Below are 21925 nucleotides of genomic sequence, written 5' to 3'. Positions count from 1 at the left end.
GGGTCTTTAAAATATTTCTAACTATTTTCAGCTTTCGCATAATTTATCTTCACAGTACCCTTCATCTGAACAAAAATGTATTCGTCTTAAAACTCCAAGGATTAATAATGTGAAACATTTTGACCCCATTAAATACAAAAACATTTTTCCCTTCTAGGGAAAATGGAATAACCTTTGACTTATTTTTTTATTTTTTCATATTATCTTAATATTCTTGCCAATGGTACTTTTGAAAAAAATGATTGCTGGCCTTCTTCCAAGAAATGTTAGTTTCCATCATTTCCAGTTATCACTCTTTAATTTCTATAGTTGAACCTGTTCTTCAGATCGGAACGGAATACAGTCATACTTTTGCTTTTTTTTAACAAGCCAACTTTGTGTGGCACCTTATTAATCCAGGAACATGCTGCTGATCCTTCCAACAAAGTCGTAGTTCCAGTGTTCTTCAGCCTAATATCAAGTGTGTTACCTTTTCTGCAATTTAAATTCTTTGCAGTAGATTGACACTCTTTCCAAAATCTTCCACTAATTTAAAGATCTAAATTTAGAATTGTAGATTAAGTGATCGTTGGTCATTTAATCTAAAATATTTGTAACATGTTCAATGAAAATGGTTGGTTGTTATTATCTTCAGCCTTCATTATGGGGCACCAGGTAGAAACTCTATAGTTAGGGTTGCAATCTAAAATGGGCTTAAAAATGGGGCATTTATTTCTGTTTTTCTCAAAAAGCATGTAGCCAGGTGGTGTGCAACTCCACAGAGTTAGTTTTTATGCCCATTGAATTTCCTACATGAGCTTTGTGTGGTTTCTCTTCATACATTTTTAACAGAAGCCTTTGAATTTTAGATCCAGCTGAAGTTTTTGCTGTGCAGTCTTACTTTTCATTGTTGACTGATATCTATTTTAAAAAAAACAACACCATTGTCTGTCTACAAAATCTTGCTAAATTAGTGTGCCCAGAATAGATCTAGTGCAAGAGGTAGTTTGATTGTTGGATTTAGGGCCATTTTTAATTGCTGTTCTCCTAATAAACTGCAAGTTTATGCACGGTGCATACAAACCTGATGGTTGATTGGGACTAGGAATGCACATGACTCATGGCTGGGCTCCTGGCAACAGGCACAAGACTCCAGCCACATGATGGGACTAAGAGCACATATAACTTGCTCCATCATGAGTTATGTTTTTCTGTCAGATTTTATCTTACAAAAGAGGGAGTTTTTTGTGCAGCTGCTGATACATGAAGGTTTACTCATAGGTGCTGACAGATAAAATATACTCCATGATGAGCTGCATTTCTTCCTCCCACAAGTCTGCAAGGCCTTTGTCTAATCACCACTAAATTAAGCATTAAAAAAGCCTAGGAAACTAATACACAAAAAACATTGTGTGGAAGCAGGTGCAGTTGATACACATACAACATGCATGACACAAACCCACAAAAGCAAGGAAACAGTAAATTCTAAAAAACCCACACTCCTTTCCTGCAGGACAGGAGAAAATGTTAAGGCTTCAGGAATACAGTTGTCTGATTAGAATCCCCGTGTTGAATGCCATCCACTTATTCCATGTTCTGTGGGTCTGCAAAAATAGTGACAGTCCAATGTGTATGATGATCAACTTTCTGCAACTCCTTCACAATCAGAACCTCAGAATGGTCATTCTTTGGCAGGGCTTTAAGTGAAGAGACATGGTCAGCCCATGACCTGTGCAGTTTACTCTTGCTTTTTGGCACGAATAATCCATATTGGGGTCTCTGTGTGAGCAGCACACAGGTCAGAATATAAGCCCACAGGAATGATGTTCAGGCCTTAGTATGTCCCTGGCTACACTGCAGTGCAATATTGAGGTGCAGACCTCATGCATTTGCTCCCCTGGTATTTATTTTTCATTAGTAAGATTATTTTTTTCCTCCTTGCTGATTATAACTGGGTAGTTCGTAATCTTAGAGACAAAGATATAGAAATAACTCTGTGGAGTCCTTGATTCTTCTATATGATAAAAAGTGCTTCCAATCAAAGTGCCTCACTGGATTGAATGCAAACTGGTCTTCACCAAGCATGTTATATGTTAGTGCTATTAATATGGATAGGGTCAGGGCTCAAATGGAGGATCAAAAACACAGTTCTACTTCGTAAAATAAATCAGTTGAATCTGGGAAGAGGAGAAAAGAGAAGAAGAGTAAAAGATGGCACCACTCAGCTATTAGATTTCACAATGTGCACATCGCCCAGTTGCTGGGCACATATACTGAAACTTATATTGTTTAATAACATCTAATAATTCAGTGAGACTCTCAGCTTAGGATCCAGCTCTTTAGAGATCATCAATATTGTGGTCCTTTGGAATAGCTTATGTAAATAGAGTGGCTGTACCTTGTGTCCTGACAGTCAAGAAACTAGGGTTCTGTCAGAGCAATGAGAGGAAACCCGAGAATCAAGGACATCTAGCGAGAACCATTTCTTAGAGATATGTTAAAAATTTAAATCAGTATTTGTTATTGGCTTTCACCGGTCATGAGGGACATGAATCCAAGTCTGAAATTGCTCCTCTATCACTTCCAGACCTTAGTGAGAAAGCTTAGGCAAAAGTCATCCTTGGAGGATATGAGGGCACATTCTGTTCCTCTGCTCCAGAGGGGTAAAGGTTTCTTAAAGGGCATGGATAAAGCCATCAGAGAATTCTCCAAACACAGGGGCTGCTCTGACTTAATGACTTGATTTAGTTGGGATTGATCCTGCTTTGAGCAGGGAGTTAGACTAGATGACCTCCTGAGGTCTCTTCCAACCCTAATCTTCTATGATTCTATGATACATATTAGTCTCCGGAACAGCTCAGGATTAGAGGTACAATGGTTGTGTTTTCCAACCCAACATGGAATTGCCTTCCTATTTAAAAAAAAAAATTAAAAAAATGGAAAAAACAGTGTCATTTTTACATATTTAATAGTTACTACCAAATTTCCAAAAATAATCTCTAAAACTGAACCTGCAGAACGTTAGATGCATATGTTCAAGAACAAAATGTTCATTTGCACACTCAAACAGGATGGTTAACTGCTCAGTTACCCTGTTTGCATGTTGCATGCTGTTTTCTTGCATTGTTGCAGGCACAATTTTAGAGGACACTTTTGTCAACATTTAGTCCTTAGTTGGTAAGTTAAAGATTTTTGAGTAGCCTATTAGACCCGCATTACAAAACCACAGTTGCTTGGCTCCTTTGAAGAGTTTTTAATTTATTTTTTAAAGAGCAAAATGAAGACAAAAATAATTCAAATTGTTTCTGACAATTAGTTAATAGAATGTTGGTGATTTTTGGCCAACAGAGCAAGATGCAGAAAACTTGCCTTGTTAAAAGCTGTAAAAAGGTGGGGAACTAATAGCCAAATTCTGCCTTCCCATGTTGCACGATGAACTTCCATCTACTTCAGTGTGAGCCCAGTATGCATATCTGGAGGAAAATTTGTTTCCCGTGTTGATTATCTTGATAGTTGAAGGAGACATTATCCTGAGACTTGTGTATGACATGTTTAAAAAGATGTTCTCTCTCAAATTTATTTTATGTAACTAAGGTTCATCCCATTAAAATGATCCACACATTGAATTTGATTTCTTGCCAGAGGCTTTGTGTGTAGAAACTAAAGGTACTTAGACATCCCCAGTTGTCATTTTTATTATCTATTCAATTTTATTTTTCTAAAATCTCTCATTTTGGTTCAGTGATTTATTCATCATCTTTATACACATTCTAGATAACAGCCCTGTTCCAAATAAAGTCTGCACACACTTTATAGAGTCAAACGCACCCAATCCCAGGGACTTGACTTTATCAAGAGAGAAACTAATATCAACATAACACAAATTCCAGCTCAAGATTCCACTCTGTGGTTAGCTGTTTCAGGGGGTTTTCCTGATGGACCTCTCTCTACCAAATTCTAGAGTTACATGGATCTGTGAAAACAATCAATTTTCCTTGAAGAAAAAATGGTGTGGCAAATTTTTAATTTGTTGCAAGAGATTTGAATTTCTGAGCAAATTTGTGTTCACTGACAGAAATGATGAAATGTCACCCTATAAATCTTATATAAATCTAGAGCCAAAAATCTGCTACTAAATGTTCACATCTCCTATTACGGTCAAAGGGAGAAGGCAGAATTTGGCATTCTGAGTCTGCATGAAAAATTTTTTAAGTGAAAAATGGATATGTTTGTTGCATAACTTTATGCACAGTTTAATCCTTAAGTTGTTCTAAACGAAGGACCCCATGTTGCATACTGGCACTTAGAAAAAACTCCTGAAGCCAATGGATATTTTGCCTGAATAACAAATGCAAGATCAAACTGACAAAAAAGACAAATAGTTTTACTCTGTCATAGCCCAATCCCCAAACCCTAGCAACATGCTTGAATAATGGTGGGGGAAGGAGTATTAGGGGAAGAGATCCTTTTGTCATAGTCTAGACAACATTAGTGGAGCTACTCCAAAGCTGATATTGAGGCCTATTGTTGCTGTTTGTCTACTGCATGGGGAGCAACAGATAGTGACTATGCAAAATTCACCAGTCCTGACTACCTCATGCCACTGAGTGAGGGGACATGGAGTGATCCCCTGTGAAGCGGGGCTGCACGGGGCATTGGTGATTCAAACCTTCTATATGGGCTCTTAAATTCTATGCACTTCCCCTGCAGCAGCACAAAAGAACCAAACTGGTTCTGGCTAGGCCCTCAGTGGTCAAAGAAAAGAGGAAAAATTTGCCCCTCCATGATGATGCAAACAAACATGCCACAATAATCAAGTGATGAGTTTGGTAACTTACTTATTTGTCCCCTGATTATTTTTAACAGAATAGTTACATAATTATCTTACTGAGCATATCCCAACTTTCTGAGTTTTTTCTGTTTCCCCAGCTTGGAAGCAGAGATTGAGATATTAACCATTTCAAATTACCGCAGACCCAGATCTGCTAAATAGGTTCTCAACTTGGATTGTAAAAATCTTTTAATGGACTGTTTTAATAATACAGCTGCAAAAAACATAATTTGCAACTGTTTCAAAGATGTCACTCCTACTCCCCTCCCCACACCCCCACGGTGTAAACAAAGAGATTAATTGAAATAATGCATAATTTTATACATTATTTAAGGGAATTTATTTTTTTGGTATTTTAGGAAAAAATTATTGGAACAGAGAAGACATAGCTTTGCAAGATTGCTAGCCCAAGTGCTTTTCTTTTTAGAGCATGCTTGTAATCATGTCCGTTCCTATCTATTTGAATAGGAATTGAGTGTTTTGAGTGATCTCATTAGACCAACAATGCAAATATAACACTGCTACAACATTGCAAACAAGTATATGGAGGCAGGAAACATGAAACAGAACAATATCAATTTAAGTCTATGAGGATGAGGTTGCGATGGCATGACAATGCTAATATCAAAATGAAAGCAATAAAGATGTTGAGACAAATCTACATGGAGACATTACAGCACAATGGGACTGAATTAAGTGTGCAGTGGCAGTCTTAACTCTCAATTTCTTTGTTCCTGTAGATTTTTAGCTCTGCTTTAATGCTCACTGAACACAGAATAGTATTTTGTTTAATATTATGTCTTCTTTGTTAAATTACAAGTATCTACACAAACACACACATTATATATATAGATATAGATATAGTGTGTGTATAGATGTAACATTATGCAATAAAAAGTTTTCAGTTTAATTGTTCAAAATCCAGAAATGCTAATGATTTGATTGATTATGCAACCCTAATTCTTCCCTCAGGTGCATTCCTATACAACCTATACATGCATGATCACATACTATTTTTCAAAATCTAACTATATGATACAACATTTTTCTATTAATGCATCTTTTGTGGGATAGGATTGACAGAGCCAATGATGCTAGTGACACATAAAGTACTGCTGGTTGATGCTTGTCAACACACATGTTAAAAACATATAACTTTTTAACACACAATAGTTGGCAGTGTAGTCTCTTTCCTTTCTCTACTATATAAAAAAAAGTATTATCTTTCTGTTGCTATTTTAGGTGTAAAATTTAAAAAATCAGGAGTAGAAAGTCCAACCCAATTTTCTTCCTATCCTGTGACCCAATATTCTCTTTCATTTTCTCCCTTTTCATCTCCTGGCAACTACCACAGATTAGGACCCAGGAAAGCAAGCACATAGGCATTCTCAGCATGCCTGGTAAAAGTAGCCATTTTTAGCATAAATGCCTCGACTAGCCACGTTTTGGTTTTATGATTAATATTTGTTGAGTGTCGGCATGTGTGGCAAAAAATACAAAGGAAGACATGGTTGTGCTCCAAGAAGCTTATAAGAATGGTCTTCATAACCTTGAAGAGTTCTCGCCACTTCACACATATAACTCTGTCATTCTTTTCCATATACATACACTCGGTCATGATGATTGAATTGTTCACAAAACATATGTGTACAGTACCCAATACCCTACCACATTTATACTGTATACAGTGCACCACATCAAACTAAAAATCCCAAAGGAACGTTTTCAAAGTTTGAGGCAGTCACTGACTCACAAATAGTGCATGTACCAATATTTTGAAACTTACATGTTTAGTGACATTCCCCCCACCCCGCAGTTCTATCAAGATTTCGACATCATGGAACAGTTGCCAATAATTTGCCTTTCTGGGGAGGAAAGATGGGAAGAATTTTTAAATAGAAAAAACAAAGTATAAAAAAGAGAGCTCTGCAAGTAGAGGAGGACATCATTTTTTATAATTGCGGAAAATATTTTTACTATGAAGTTCTCTTTCAAGATGAATCTACTGTACTTTAATGATATGTGTACCTGCCTGGAGGTGCTAATTAGATAGTCTGTGAATTTGCTTTTACCTCCCTCGTTCTCATTCTTTGTCATCTGTGCTTTGAAAAATTCCTTTTGTGTTCTGTTATTCTGTATAATGCTAGCAGGACTCCAATGTAGAAAAGATGTTTCAACTCAGCTGAGTATTATCTCAATAATGTATTTTAACAAGAAGAAAAGCTAAATCTGGTGGGACCAGACTTCCAGCAGCAAGAGATTGCAATACTTAAATTATTTTTGTCAAGCAGAATGGGAAAAGTTTTTTATCTCACACATGCGTGCATACACACACACACACACACACACACACACACACACACACACACACACACTTCTGAAGACTACATTTTAAGCTTTGAGTAGTCACTGTGTTATAATCCATTTACTTTCCCTGTGTATATTTCAACATGTGTAATTTAGGATTAAAAACAGACTTACTCCAGAGAACATAAAGTAGAATGAAGCAAACTTAAAGGTTTAACATAAAGATTTTTTAAGACCCCCCCCCACATAGCAACCCCTGAAATAAATGAACATTTTGCTTGTGTAAGCACTGCAGTAGGATTTATTCTCTGCATTGGCTTGTCTCCACCATACAAGATGGGGGAGACCTTTAGTGCTGTATGGCAGAGGAAATCTTGGAAAGCAGATAACATGAGGATAAATTAAAGGAGATGTGATCATTGCAGAATGAGATGGAGGTAACTGTTTCTTTTCCTTTTTGTCTTCTCTCAGGTTATTCTATTTTAATCTTCCATTTATGTATTTCAGTTATTTCAGACTTTCAAAATGTGTTCATAACTTTTTATAAAGTATTATAGAATTATTGGTACTTAGCTCCTGCTACTATAACAAAATTCCTAGTTGTCTATCTCTGGGACTTAAAGCTAAGCCTCTGGATATAATAGCACAAGTGTCAACTGCTTGAGCTAACGGGCCAGTTCCATTAGCTCAAAGGCAGTAGTAGTAGACTCCAACCTTCCTATGCGAGGTAGCTACTAGAAAGAGACAAAGAGCCATGCTGTGTTAGTATATAATATTCCAGAGCTCCACTCTTGTCAGTTCCTGCTCACGTGTAATATCACCTGGCTCCCTACAGTACCTTCCTGCTTTAATATTTTAAGTTAAAATTTTACCACACCTTTGTTTGCCAAATATGAAAGTTTGGTCCAAATTAATCCCAGGTATGACCCCAGATATTTGATTGAAAGATCTATGAGGCTTTATAGATTTATTTACAATAAACTGCATCAAATCAAATTTGCTTTTCAGTCCCTTGATAACAACTACAAAGAATTAGGCTTAAGCAGTCATAGAACTACTAAAGAATAAATTATGCTTTATTCAGAGAGAGAAGCATAAGTATATCTTCCTGTTGGGCTCAGTCAGCTACACTATCATTTAAATGAATGTCTTATGCCTCCTGAAGAAAATAAAGTTGTAAAGCCCTTAGAAACCCACAAGTTGCTGTAAATAACATAACATCTATCACAGTCTTTCCTCTCAGATAATAGGTAAGTAACCAGAGAAATTATGGGATTTTTCAAGACCATTTGTCAGTATGTAGTGTCAGTGGCTTGAAAGATGACTACTGAAAATGGGAAAGTTAATAAACCATGAATTAGGAATTTCAGTCACATCTGTGGTCCTTGGAAGAGAGACTGAGAACAAAATGAAATGAAAATAGAATCCAGACCTCTTACCTTGGGTCTGCTGATTGATGATTGCACAGATTCCTGAGGCACTTATCCTACAATGACCAATGCCACTACTAAGAGGGAAAGTCAAATGAAAGTAACATTCTCAGTAATAGTCTTCCATTCTAATAATTCTGGTCAACCTCCTCTTCAGCAAGGACCAGAACTTATACTCTAAAACCAGCCTGTCCCAAGCATTTGCAAATAGCCATTCTTCTTACAGACTAATGGCAGTGCCACATCCTAATTTTGAAATATGTGACCAGAACGGCCTTTAAACAAGACTTCTTTCTTCTAGCATCCAACTCAGTGAATAAAAATATAATTCCTTCATTAGGGATCCAAAATCACTAGCTTCTTCACAAAAGAGCAAACTCTTGATATTTTGAAGTGTAAATGTAGACCTACATGAAGAAAACTGCTTGCACTAAGCAATAGAACATTTGGACTATCTTAGTCTTCTGAATATCTATAGTCCACAGTACAAGAAAGTAACAAGCCAAGCACACAATCCAAAGAAATGAGCAAGTAACATTATAAATTTTGGGCATACACTTACCCACAGAAAATATTTATAGGCATGTAAAGTTTAGACAATACAAATTGTCTTCCTGTACTGGAGAGTTGGTTGTTAACATTAAAAATGTCAACATTTGCCAGCAATTACAAACCTGTAATATTTTGATGTACTGTAATTATTACATATTCTAAGATAGGTAAAAAGTATAATATATCAGACATCACTGTAGCATGACTATAAGTAAATTAATTTTTAGTTGTGATACAAATACAGGACAGATATAATGTCTACCTTTGCCAAATTGCTTTTTACCTATTAAAATATGAGGATGAAACAGAAAAAAAGTCTAAGTTTTGAACAGACTCTACTTCTGATGAAGATAATGATGAAGGAGCCTCCTAGCTCATGCACAGCCTTGTTGGGGAAAGCCTTCAGGGTGAAAATCCACATATGTACACTTCTCAGTGTTCATGATTCATTTATACAATAAAAATTAAGATCACACAACAAACAACTGATTTTTTTTTAGTGTCAGAGTTTTAAAAATATCCTTTCTGTGAAATGTTGATTTTTTTTATTATACCAGACTTTTCTTTTAGCATGATTTTTTTGTGTGTGGTTGTGATGGTGTGATGAATGAGATCAAATTAACTCATTAAGCTAATACCTTATCAAGCTTCCTTCAGATCAGCCTGACTGAACACAATTAAACACAGCTGCCAGCCTTATAGCTGGCTTGGTAGTAGCAACTGCATCTAAGAATGTGGACACCGCAGAGAAGTGATAATACCTAAATAGGACACCTAATGGTCTAGCATACTTTTTGTCCTCCTGGCAGTTTGCCTTCTCTCCTGAGCCCATGTACACATATGCTCCTTCATTGTCTAGAGAAAGGTGCACCAGAAAATTTAGCCAGGCTGAGAGGGGAAATGTGAGTTTTGGAAGCTCTTATCCAAGGACTGATCATCTTCATATCTTGTTTTTGCTGGACCACTCTGCCATTGGCAACTATCTAAATGGCTGAGTTTCCCAGAGAGAGGTACAAAATCCTTGAAGTTTGTTTCTCTCCAACCTGGTTTTAAACCCTTTTACCAGGCTTCTTCCTGCCTCTCTTTTGTTGTGTAACTGCAGGCGTCATACCTACCCATTCTCTTGGTCTCTTGGTCTGTAGATGGAGGGAAAGCTCCATGTTACTGTGCTTTCCTCATCAGGCTGTCAACAAAATGTCCTTTTATAATAAACCTGGGCCTGAAGACAAAAGTAAATAAGTGACTCTTGCAATGGAAGAGAGAAAAGATTGTTGGGTCTAAAAATAAATAAAGGAAAATGTAAAGGAAAAATCAAATGTTCATCGAGTTTCCATGACCCCTGAAGCAGATGAAAATATTTTGTTGCAGCTTTATTGAAACTATGTTGTAATGATTATTTGGTTTTGTGTAATGATTATTTGGTTGTGTGTACGTGTATGGTTTTGTTCTGTTTTTTAATTCACAGGAAGAGGTTTAAACATGAAGGCAAACCTTTCAGACGTTAGCATGGCTCCACATAAAGCAAAGCTGCCATATTTCTTTTTCTTTTCTGTGCCTCCATTTCAACTTATCACATAATTTAAGGGAAAAGTTTAACCACAGGAGCTCCAACTGTAGTATGAAAAAAAAACTTGATGAATTTTGTTTCCGCAGCACGATATTATCAAAGATTTAAGAAACAAATTTGCCAGCCTCAGCGAGACCTCTCTGGTAACAGCATAAATGTCTGTGTTGGTTTGCTTTTGATTTAAAGGTTTCTTTTTTCATTCATTTGAACCCATTTCTATTTTGTACCTCTTTTTATTTTTCATAGTCTGTATCTAGCAAGCCTTCATTTTTTAAACCTCTTCCATCTTTCAGTGTCTATTTTCTGTACTTTGGATGGAAAGTTTATGGCAGCAAAGCTGTCACTCTGGCTACTTCTGCTGCAGCTGTTCCTGCTCTTAGGTCATACATGTTTTGGCCGTTGTGTTTTTGGGCATGATACTAATTGATGGTGTCATGCCCCATTGACTATGCTTTTCTACCACGCCATCAGATGGACTCGCAGTCATAGGGCTCTATGCAACTTCCATTTTGCAACTTACACTGCTTAGTCATTTTCAATTCTCCAGCAAACTTCAGTTAAGCTTGTGAAAGCTCATATCCACCTGGAATTAGCTGTGCCTCTATGTTTTCTCTTTACGTTTTCAGTAGTTTAATGAAGAACAAACTTCAGCCATTGCTCAAGCAGCACCATGCAGTACCGTTCGTTGCCACTAGAGAATGCAAAATATAAAGGCACAATGTATTCTGTCTAATATCCTTTTGGGTTATGTTGTGGTTTGGGGAAACCTATCTTGTATTATAAGTCAGCATCTTACTTGAAATATACAACACTGCCTATTATTCTTTTTTAAACAAATTTTCCCAGATGAATGAAACTCCCAACGAAGCTATTCTGTCATTCAGGGACAATTTCCACCTCAAGAGCCATGTGCTGAGCAGTATCAAGTTATGGTCATGCTGTAGAAGATTATTAAGAGAGTATAAACTGTTGCACAAAAACATAGCACAGAAGTGCAAGTTTGATACATGCAGTACATATATACTGTGAATATGGACCAAATGATTTACAATTGAGAGAACTCCTTCCCGATAAACAAAGGACTAAAAGGATAAAAAGAAAAACACAAAGGGAAATATTGAACATGTTAAATATTTGTTCAGTAGCATTGTGTGTGCGTTGAATAGGTCTATGATGTTGCAATAGAGCCCATATACTAAGAGATAACAAAAAATCTTTGGCGAGCTGATGGTCATTGAAGTCCTCAATTTAAATGATTGGAATTTCTGTTCAGGAAAAAGAAATGGAAAAACAGAAGCTTCTGTACCAGCAAGCAAGACTGCATGATCGGGGTGCTGCAGAGATGGTGCTTCAAACAATCAGCGCCAGCAAAGGTAAAGACCTACCGCTTACGTACATATAAAATCTTCTTTGGCATTATTTTTTAAAGAATTGTTGGCTCTAGAACTTGCTCCTTATAATTATTGGTGGTTATACCTTAAATTAGGTTCATTTTCAAATAAATACATCTCTAACCCCATATAACACTGTCCTAGGGAGCCAAAAAATCTTACCACATTATAGGTGAAACTGCGTTATATCGAACTTGCTTTGATCTGCCGGAGCGTGCAGCTCCCCTACCCCCCCGAGCACTGCTTTATCGTGTTGTATCCAAATTCGTGTTATATCGGGTCGCGTTATATCAGGGTAGAGGTGTACCTCAAATTTAGGTGATCATTAGAAGTTGATCCTGCAAAAGTTTTCTAAAAAAACAATCAGAAGAAATTTTTTGTGGTATTTTTGCATTCCTGGCCCTGGCTGGAGCCCAGATGATGTAGAGATGATTGAGAGTTGGTGGGGAGGTCATAGCTGTGCACTGGGAATGTGTAATGACAAAGTAAGGCTCCAGAATTACCAGGATTTGTGTGTCTGTGCACTTAGCACAGGCTCTGATTTTTTTTTTCTGAACAAGTTCACCCATGCCCATTTATAATCTGTTCATCCCCTGCCTTGTCCATATCCTTTCACTGTATATTGCTAAGAAGTATAACTTTTTAGGCTTCTGTTCATCAGGCCTATGGGTGCTGCAGTTTGGGAGGAGGGTGGGGGGTGTTGCCCCTCCCCCCCCTCAACTGCAAGTCTCAGGCAGGTGTGGAATTTGCCCTCCCATGCGTGGCCCCATTGGCTGACTGGAGCTGCCTCACCAAATATACAACTCAAACTACACCTACAATTAGGCCCCATCTTTCACCAATCATTTTTTCTACCTTTCTGTGCTGTGTCTACTGCACTATTACTTAAACAACTCTCTCCTTCATAAGCAGAACTAACCAATTTCCTCTAGCTACTATATTTAAATTTTTCACTTCACAGTTAGTCCTTGAGGAACTGTCAAAGTTTTGTCTGTGTGGGCATACAGTAAGAACACATTGTTAAACTGACACGTCAGTTTTAAATTGTGCATCCAACCTCAGAACCAGCTGCTCAAGGCTGTCGTGACTGAAGAGTAATTTATATTCTTTGATGACAATTCTTCATGTCTTTCATCTTTACTTTCCTTTTTTTATATAGTCTTTATCTATGTATTCTTAGAGGGTATGAGGGCTAGTCTACACCAGATGTGCTACGTCTATGCAGCTGCACCACTATCGCATGTCTGGTGAAGATGCTTTATGCTGATGGGAGAGAGCTCTCCCATTGGTATAATTACTCCACCTCAGTAAGAGGCGGTAGCCGTGTCAGTGGGAGAGCATCTCTCGTGACATAGTGCTGTCTGCACCGGTACCTAGGTTGGTGTAACTTGCATCACTCAGGGAGGTGGCTTTTTCACATCCCTGAGCAACGTATCATCAAGCAGTAGTGTAGACCTGCCCTAAAGCACAGAGCACAGATATGGTGAAGGAAAAATGTGTGCGTCTTTTTTACAAGAGAGATTATTTAAATGATCCTCTCCTGTAAACTGCTATGTAAATGACTCCATGCTGTGCACATCCTAAGGCAGGGTAAGTTAGTAGAATAGGTTGGTTTGTTTTTTAAATATGAACTAAAATAATAGTTTAATATTTTCAAGGTGAGATGGGTCCCATGGTTGCTGCCACCTTAAAGCTTGGGATTGCCATCTTAAATGGAGGAAATTCTACAGTTCAACAGGTAAAGTGTTTGAGTGTAAACCATTCCATTCTATCCAATCTATTCTATGTAGGTTCTTAATAGACATTTGTCACTGTAGTATCTGAATGCCTTCCAGCATCCCATTAAGTGATGTGACTAACATTTGTCATGTGTTATGTGTTCTGCCTCCTCTCCTGAAGGGGAGAAGTATACAGTGGCGTTTCTTGTTTTTTTGTTTTGATTGTTTTTTTAAATATACATGTTGCTGTGTGTTTATGTGAAAGCAGGACAAGTCAAAGAAATGGAGCTAACATTTGGAATTGAAGGCAATTAGGTTTGTGATGGTCCTTAACTCCTTGGGGAGTTAACCAGTCTCAGAGTGGCCCCCTTAGACAGTTTTATCCCACACACAGATGAGCTTTACCTTTATTATACAGAGTTTATATTTATTTATATTTTGCTTCTTTTTGCCTCTGAACTTCATGACTCCTTTACACTTAACTGGCTTGATTCATCACTGTATTATTCCACTTACAGCTGGTGTAATCCCAGATGTTCCAATTGACTTAAGTGGAGTTACCCTTGCAAAAAAACTGGAGCAGTGGTGTCTGGTGCCCAAAATAAGTGGTGTTTTGATTGTGGCTGGGCTGACCATTAGTTACACTGTCCTCCACTGTCCTTCACCAGCCACCTCCCAAATAAAATCAGCTAACTAAACAATTGAGATCTCTTCCCTCTCCCTCAATACATAAATTCTCCCCCCTATCCCCTCCGTGATTTCTCTTCTACCATTCCAACCACTGGTCCCCTGCTCCTCTTGAAAATGAGCAAGCAGCCATTCTCTGCTCTGCCCCCTCCCTTTTACCCTTCCCCCCCCCGACTCCTGCTTCCTTTTTCAATCCTACCTTGCCAGGCCAGAGACTCCTCTGCTTTGCCTTTCCTCTTCAGGCACAGGCACCTACCTGCTGCCTCCTTGAAATCCCAGACTGGCAAGTTGCTTACTCCCTCACCTGCAGCTTTCCCCTGTTTGGACCCCTGGTGCTGTTCGAGGTGAGGAGGAGGTCTGAGCTGGAAGTGCACTTATATTCTGTACTCTTTGAGTCTAAAGTTCTTTAGCCCTAAAAGGGATTGAACAGGAAGCCTTTAAGCGTGGGTCAGTCTAGTACTGCGCTATAATTACATCTAGACAAACTGTGTTACAAGAACCCTAAGGTTGCAGAATCAAGCACCCAGAAGTTAATTAAATGCCAGAATTAAGGTTGTGTGTGCAAAAAACCTACATTAAAAACATAACCATTTCATCCTAGGGAACCATATTGTCCCCCCCAGCATGGATCCTCAGCAGGGTTGGGACGTTCAGAACCACAGCACAGTCCTCTACCACTTGAGTGAACAGAGTAACTTGTAGGATAACAGTTTGTTATCCTCTGTGTGGACCTGCCACTAGTGGGGTTTGGAGACACACACTTTGATAGTGGGGATGGCACATAGTAGCTGCGAGAGGATGGAGCATGTGCAGTGCAGACAAAATCCACATGATTTATCTAGCATCCTATAATAAGTTTCTACTTAGCAAATGCTTATAATTTGGTCAAATTTGGTTGAATTTTCATATGGATGGCAAAACACACGTCCCTGATACCTCTGTGAGGCTGCTGCCAAATTTCAAGGAATGAAGATGTAGTAGCTTCTCAAAGAAACAGTGGTAAGATATTTTTAAGTCTACCTCATTCTCTGAGATGCTGAACTGTTCTAGTTTGGAGAAGTTATAAGCAACCAAAAACAGGGTCTGATAAAGGAAAGTGTTTGACAACCTTAATGGAGGTAGTGTTTCCTGCACCACCTATAATAAATCTTCTGAAAAATAATAGGTCAGCAAAGGGTAGTGTGATGAATCTGCTGATGCTCTTCTGGCTCCTCAGCGGAGAGTGGTAGGGGACAGTAGTGTAGCAGGGAGATGGTTCGAGCAGATTGTGAGATCTCAAATGATACCTTCCAAGAGATACCTTGTACAAAGATTATTATAATAGGGTGCAGACGGAGGAGTACATTCTGTGACAGTTATTCAATCGGAATTTGTAACACTGCAATATCATTCCATGTAAATTATTTTTTTCATATCAAGCAGCAAAGAATCCTGTGGCACCTTATAGACTAACGGACGTTTTGCAGCATGAGCTTTCGTGGGTGAATACCCACTTCTTCGGATGCAAGTGCATCCGAAGAAGTGGGTATTCACCCACGAAAGCTCATGCTGCAAAACGTCCGTTAGTCTATAAGGTGCCACAGGATTCTTTGCTGCTTCTACAGAACCAGACTAACACAGCTACCCCTCTGATACTTTTTCATATCAGTAATTCTATTTAAACTGTCATCACCAAAATGCCAGAGAATCTTCCAAATACTTTTAAAAAGAAAAAAACAATTTCTCCTTCTTTCTTCCCTTTCAGCTTGTTAGAGAAATAGATTAACTTATAGTTTGTGTGTGTGCATGTGTAGAATGAAGTAGCAGAAAGCTAAGTCAAAGATTAGATTTTGCATTTAGTTCTGAATGTGCTGAGGTTAGTGATTGTTGTTATTTCCTATAATTCCTTAAAAAGTGTCCACGTCATGGTGGCAGCCTCCTCTGGAAGGTTTGGTCGGTGACAAAAAATCCGCCTGACTTGTGGTATGAGGGTTTTTGTCAACTGGTCTGTTCTATCTAATTTATAAATGCCATCAGAATTATTTCACAAGACTGTCTAATTGGCATAGAATAACAGATACCCAATGATTTAACATTTATACTATGTGGTTTGTTTGCTGTAGAAAATGCTCGACTACCTCAAGGACAAAAAGGATGTGGGCTTCTTTCAGAGCCTTGCTGGTCTTATGCAGTCATGTAGGTAAGAAAATATCTATTATAATACATTTATTATTTTGTATCTAGATTCTTTTCTACAGGATTTGTAATATCAGTATAATGTCGGAAGAATTACCTGGTGAGACAGGAAGGGTAAATATGCCAGGAGTGTGCACATGCGCGCGCACACACAAAATTGTTTTCCTTTCATATTCCTAGGGTTTCAATAACAATAATCTTCTATGATGCTATGATAGTGGGACTGTCCTGGGGCTATGCTTATCTCCAGCTCTCGGGCAGAATTACATAAACCGTTGTCTTTGAATATTTGTACCCCACTTTTGAGCCCCTATGACTAATTTCCCAGCTACTTATCTTGCAGGCTGCCATGACTTATTCCCTGATTTCAGTGTACCCAATTCTGCCTCCCTTACAACAAATAGTACCTTACTTCCTGATTTAGCCCATTGATGTTTACAGGCTGTGAAAACATTTGGAAATGTCTGCTCACCATTTCCCACTCACGTTTACAGTCTAGGGATATTGGATTTTTGGATGTTTTGTGCAAAGAGTGCACTGCACCTGTGGCCTGTGATGTGAATTGGATTCGATTTGATTTGGGGGTGAAATTTAAAGAGGTGGTTCTGGCATATAAATGACACATGATTTGGGTCTTGTCTACTTTAGCCACAACCTCTCTCCTCACATAATGATTTGACATTTGTAATCAACTGATGTGTCCAAGATAACAGCCTGCAGAGTTAGTGGTAAGACATTTACTCCCATCCTCCAACAGAGCCCAGATTTGAATACCTTCAAGGAATTCTGCAAGGGTCATTTCCTCAAAAATTCCAGGGAGGCCTCTGTGTGGGGAGAGAGTTAATAGAATTTTGGAAGGCAGAGAAGGGAATTAATTCATTTGTTTTGGAGTGGACAGGAGGACAGTCTGTGGTCTTTTTGCAGGTTCATGTTTCTGAATGTGTTTGTAATAGTACAAAGACACTTGCATAGAAAGTTAAAATTGAGCCCAGTTCACTGTTACAGTATTACTGCTATTTTCCAGGCTGGTGAAAAACATCCCTAATCCTGATTTATCTGGCTGCTGGAAGATTCCCTTTTGCACCATCTGCTGCATGGCAGATGTCCTAGGACTTGGACTAACTACTATATTATTTTTTCTTCCTGAACAAAAATAGCTGTTTAAGTATTTTTTCATTAAAAGTAAAATATTTTGGGATGATAACAATGGTTATGAAGTTTTTTAAAAATATCATCAATTTGGCAAAGAAAAAAATAAAATATGAAGTTTTCATCAGAAACTTACAACCCATCTGGGATTGCAGATTACCACCTTTGTTATGTTATCCAAAGAACAAAATAGTTGTTACAATGAGAATCCCTGCACTGAGGTAGATGAGCCATAGACTTATGATAAATGGAGCCATATAATTTCTTCTCTGTGTGGGTCAGAGGAGAGCAGGTTGTGAAGTAGGGCACAGTGAACTAAATCCAGGGAAGGCAGGAGATGGAGCCATTATGACATGAACTCTCTCTTCCCCAAACCTACAGAATTCCATGGCACTTTCTGCACCCTGAGGGCAATGGTGGAGCTAGTGAAAAGCTTCTCTATCTTGAATGTTTCCTTCAGGTCTCTACAGATTGATGAGTGGAAATCCACATGATAGTAAATACTTCCAAAACCACCATAACTTACAATTGGCTTTGTCTATTTTGCAGAAGATGGTGGGGTGGAGGTGTTAGTGGTAGCACATGTCCCTCAGGAGTTTGCTGCTTGAGATTAAGCAGCCTAGAGAATAGAGATTGTCAGCAAAACAGGCATCTTTCCCCAACCCATTGAAAAATATTTAATTCAAAGTTATTTGAAAATTTTCATTCAAAATGATTGGGCAAAATGAAATATTTTTTTTCTTTCCATTCATATTGATTTCCCCCCCCCCACACACAACAGAAACAAAATGCAAATTTAAGTTTAATTTCCCATCGATAATAATCAAAATTCTATAGAAAATGAAATTTTCGCAACCAACCCCCCCATTTTTGATGGAAAAATGTCAGTAAAACAATATATACCTACCGCAACAATGTAGAGATGTTAACATTGGATTTCCCAGTGCATCAGAGTACAGCTGCACAGTACTACAGACCTTTAAACATCTTAATAAACCAAAATAAATTGAAAATGTGAAAATACATTGGTTGATATGAAGGGAATAGTGGTTTATGGCTGGGGGGAGGATGAAAACTGCTGCAAAAGGGTCAGTGTGGTTACTGACTCATTCCCTAGGAATGTAGGGTTTAAAAGGGGAAGATCTACACCTGAAGCCAGGGGTGAAAGTAAATTAAAGGACTTACTGGTTCGCTGGAGTCCTGAGCAGGGGGCAGGGCCTCAACCAGAAGCGGTTGGTGTTTAGATTGAGATTTAAAGGGCCATCTGCAGTAGTGGTGGCTGGGAGCCCCGGGCCCTTTACATCACTGCCGGAGATACCAGATGCAGAGGCGGCTGGGAGCCCTGGGACTTGGGGGCCATTCAAAGGGCCCGGGGCTCCGGCTGCTGCTACTACAGTGGAGCCCAGGGCCCTTTAAATCGCTGCCTGAGTCCTGCTGCTGGAGCCCCGGGGTACTGGCGGGCGGCTGGAGGCTTGGGCAGTGATTTAAAGGGCCTGGGGCTCCCAGCTGCTGCTACTGCAGCAGAGTCCCAGGCCCTTTAAATTGCTGAAGGAACCCCGGGGATCTCGGCTGCCACCGCAACCCCGGGTATCTGGCAGCAAGGCTCTGGCAGTAATTTAAAGGGCCCAGGGCTCCAGCTGCTGCTGGGAACCCCAGGTCCTATAAATTGCTGCCTGGAGAAGCTGGTCCAGTATGCTGTACCAGGACATACTGGCTTACTTTCACCTCTTCCTGAACCCTCCCTTTTACATGGAGTAGGCTGAAGCAGGAGGGCACACAACGCTTCAGCATGTCTCAGCTGCATGGCTCCAGCTGGAAGCAGAACAGTAAGAAAGGGGGAAGCTCCCCAGGTAATTACGGCATAAACATGGGGTTACCTGCACTGTACACTTTTTTTTATCTGCCGGGTAGTCCCAGACATCCAATAATAAAGTTGCAGCCTGATTAAACCCATGTAAAATGTTTCCTGTCCTCCTTTCAGTATGGCCAGACAGTGACCTGTGTTTGGGCTTACACAACTATGTAATTTCCCAGTAGATAATGGGGGAATATGTGCACACCCAAATTATAATGTATTATTTTTATGAAATGTGAGATATAGAGATAATATACATGTATTTTCTTTTTCAATAAATCATAATGAGCTACATTCTGCTATCATTTACACAGTAAATCCAGTGTAATTGAATTGACTTAATGGAATTTCTCCAAATGTGCAACCGTGTAACTTAGAGCTGAATTTGGCCCATTGTTTAAAAAAAGGTGTACCTTGCTTTAGTGACATTACATTTCATTATCTCCTAAACACTATTTTCCATCTTCCAGCTAAGATGATAATTATATTTCTAAGTTTAATTCCATCATTTTGAAAATCAACAAGATAAAATATTGGATTTATCAAAGAATCTAAATGCTATATTACTTTTCTCATTCCAGTGTTCTTGACCTAAATGCATTTGAACGCCAAAACAAAGCAGAGGGCCTTGGCATGGTGACAGAAGAAGGATCAGGTATTATCATCTTATGAAAATAATCTTTTCCTTTTTACTGTTCTTCATCAAAACTGTATAGTTAAGGACCCTTGTAAATCTGCACCAAGATGTTTAAGAGTGAAGCTAAGATGATATTTCTTCAGATAGTTTATAATTTAACTGGCCTACTTTAGACTGTACTAGACAATAAAAGATCACTAGAGCACGTTTGAGAGTGAGGAAATGTCTCAGAGGAATGCAGTATATCATTTTGAAGTAGCAAAGAAAATATTATGAGTAAATTTGAAAGGAGATTCCAATCACAAACAGCAGTGTTTATGTCAAACAACTTAGAAATCCCTAACCAGTTTCAGCATAAAATAAAACGAAGGGCTCCCAACTGATTTGTTAAATTGTCTTTCGTTGAATGAAAAATAGACAATTTAGTAAGCAATAAATTAAATATCAGAGGTCACGGGAACAGTAGCTGCTGTTTGGAAGATATTTGTTGTGAAAGTTTCTGTTTTACAAGTATTTCTGTGTAATTTGTCTTTTGGGGAAATATGATATTTTATGTTTACTTATGATTTTGAAACAATTTGGGTTTTCTACCTTCTATGTTGTCAGTTCATTGTTAGTTTCTTTTTTTTGTCTCATAATGTGTTCTGTCATCCTATTAGTGTGGTTGTCTGGAACCATTAGGTTTATTTTTTTATGTGATTAATAGAGCTACCAAAGCACATTTTCTCTATTCCCAATTACATTCTTCATTCATAATATTTTTGTGTGTTTAAATCCTACAGCTAACTAATCCTTTTACATGTTTTTATTCTTAAAAACAAGGGAAAAAAGCTTGACTGCATATTCATTATTGTATTTTGGAGTTCATAATTCATACTTGCTTCACTGCATATGTCATTGGCTACTGTGCCTGTAGCTGTTTTACATGACATATTTCTTGATTGTTCAGGTGCTTGCATCACATTGTTTAATTTGACTGAATGCCTTTAAGACAGATTACAAGTACTTTTCTAAAATTATTCTCTTTCATCAGAAGTGCTCCCATAGCTTAATAAATTGTAGGTCATATCCTTCTTGCCTGACTCATTTGAGTAATCTCATTAAAGTCAATTTACATGAGTAAACTTTGGCTCCATTACTCTGGATTGTGCATTCACCAAGTGCTGTCTGTCTTATTAGGCATAGGCTGGCTTGACCATTGCTTTCATGTTACTCTGCAAATTATTCTCCAGAATGTTTGGACATTCTGGGCATAAGTTCCATTAATATATATTTTTTAAATTATTATTAATAATTTTGGTTTTTGAAATGGGCTTTTTGATACAGGATCATTTTTCTTTTAATCATCTACCAAAGTTATTAGAAATTACAAATTTTGCAAGCAACTATAAATGACTCTTTGACAACTGCATAAATGACTCTTCTCATATCAGGGTATTTTCATGCTTCCTCATCTGAGAATTTTTTGGTTGGTTTGTTTGTATTTGATCTTTCTCTTTAGTGCAGAACTAATTTGCCAAAACCAATACTGAGTATGTTTTGTTTCTGCTAAAAACAAATTCTCAACTTTTTTGTTTTACTTTTTTCCTGTTTTCTTTTCTTTGAACTAAATGTCCTGTCCTCCCTTCCTCAGTCATCACTCATGAG

At 38.2% G+C, this 21925-nt stretch overlaps 1 protein-coding gene across 1 annotated transcript in view; it reads left to right on the top strand.

The window, feature by feature from the left end:
- Nucleotides 1-21925, top strand: part of RYR2 (ryanodine receptor 2) — a 697632-nt gene that overhangs the window by 592734 nt on the left and 82973 nt on the right. The window contains exons 80-83 of the mRNA XM_039529228.1: nucleotides 11940-12039; nucleotides 13716-13795; nucleotides 16565-16641; nucleotides 20223-20296. Coding sequence (XP_039385162.1) covers nucleotides 11940-12039; nucleotides 13716-13795; nucleotides 16565-16641; nucleotides 20223-20296 — 331 coding nt within the window. The remainder of the gene's footprint in view (nucleotides 1-11939; nucleotides 12040-13715; nucleotides 13796-16564; nucleotides 16642-20222; nucleotides 20297-21925) is intronic.

Source organism: Mauremys reevesii, linkage group 3 (assembly GCF_016161935.1).
Source record: "Mauremys reevesii isolate NIE-2019 linkage group 3, ASM1616193v1, whole genome shotgun sequence".
Classification (NCBI taxonomy): Eukaryota; Metazoa; Chordata; order Testudines; family Geoemydidae; genus Mauremys; species Mauremys reevesii.
The sequence above is the reverse complement of the archived record's forward strand: the minus strand, read 5'-3'. Positions and strand labels throughout refer to the sequence as shown.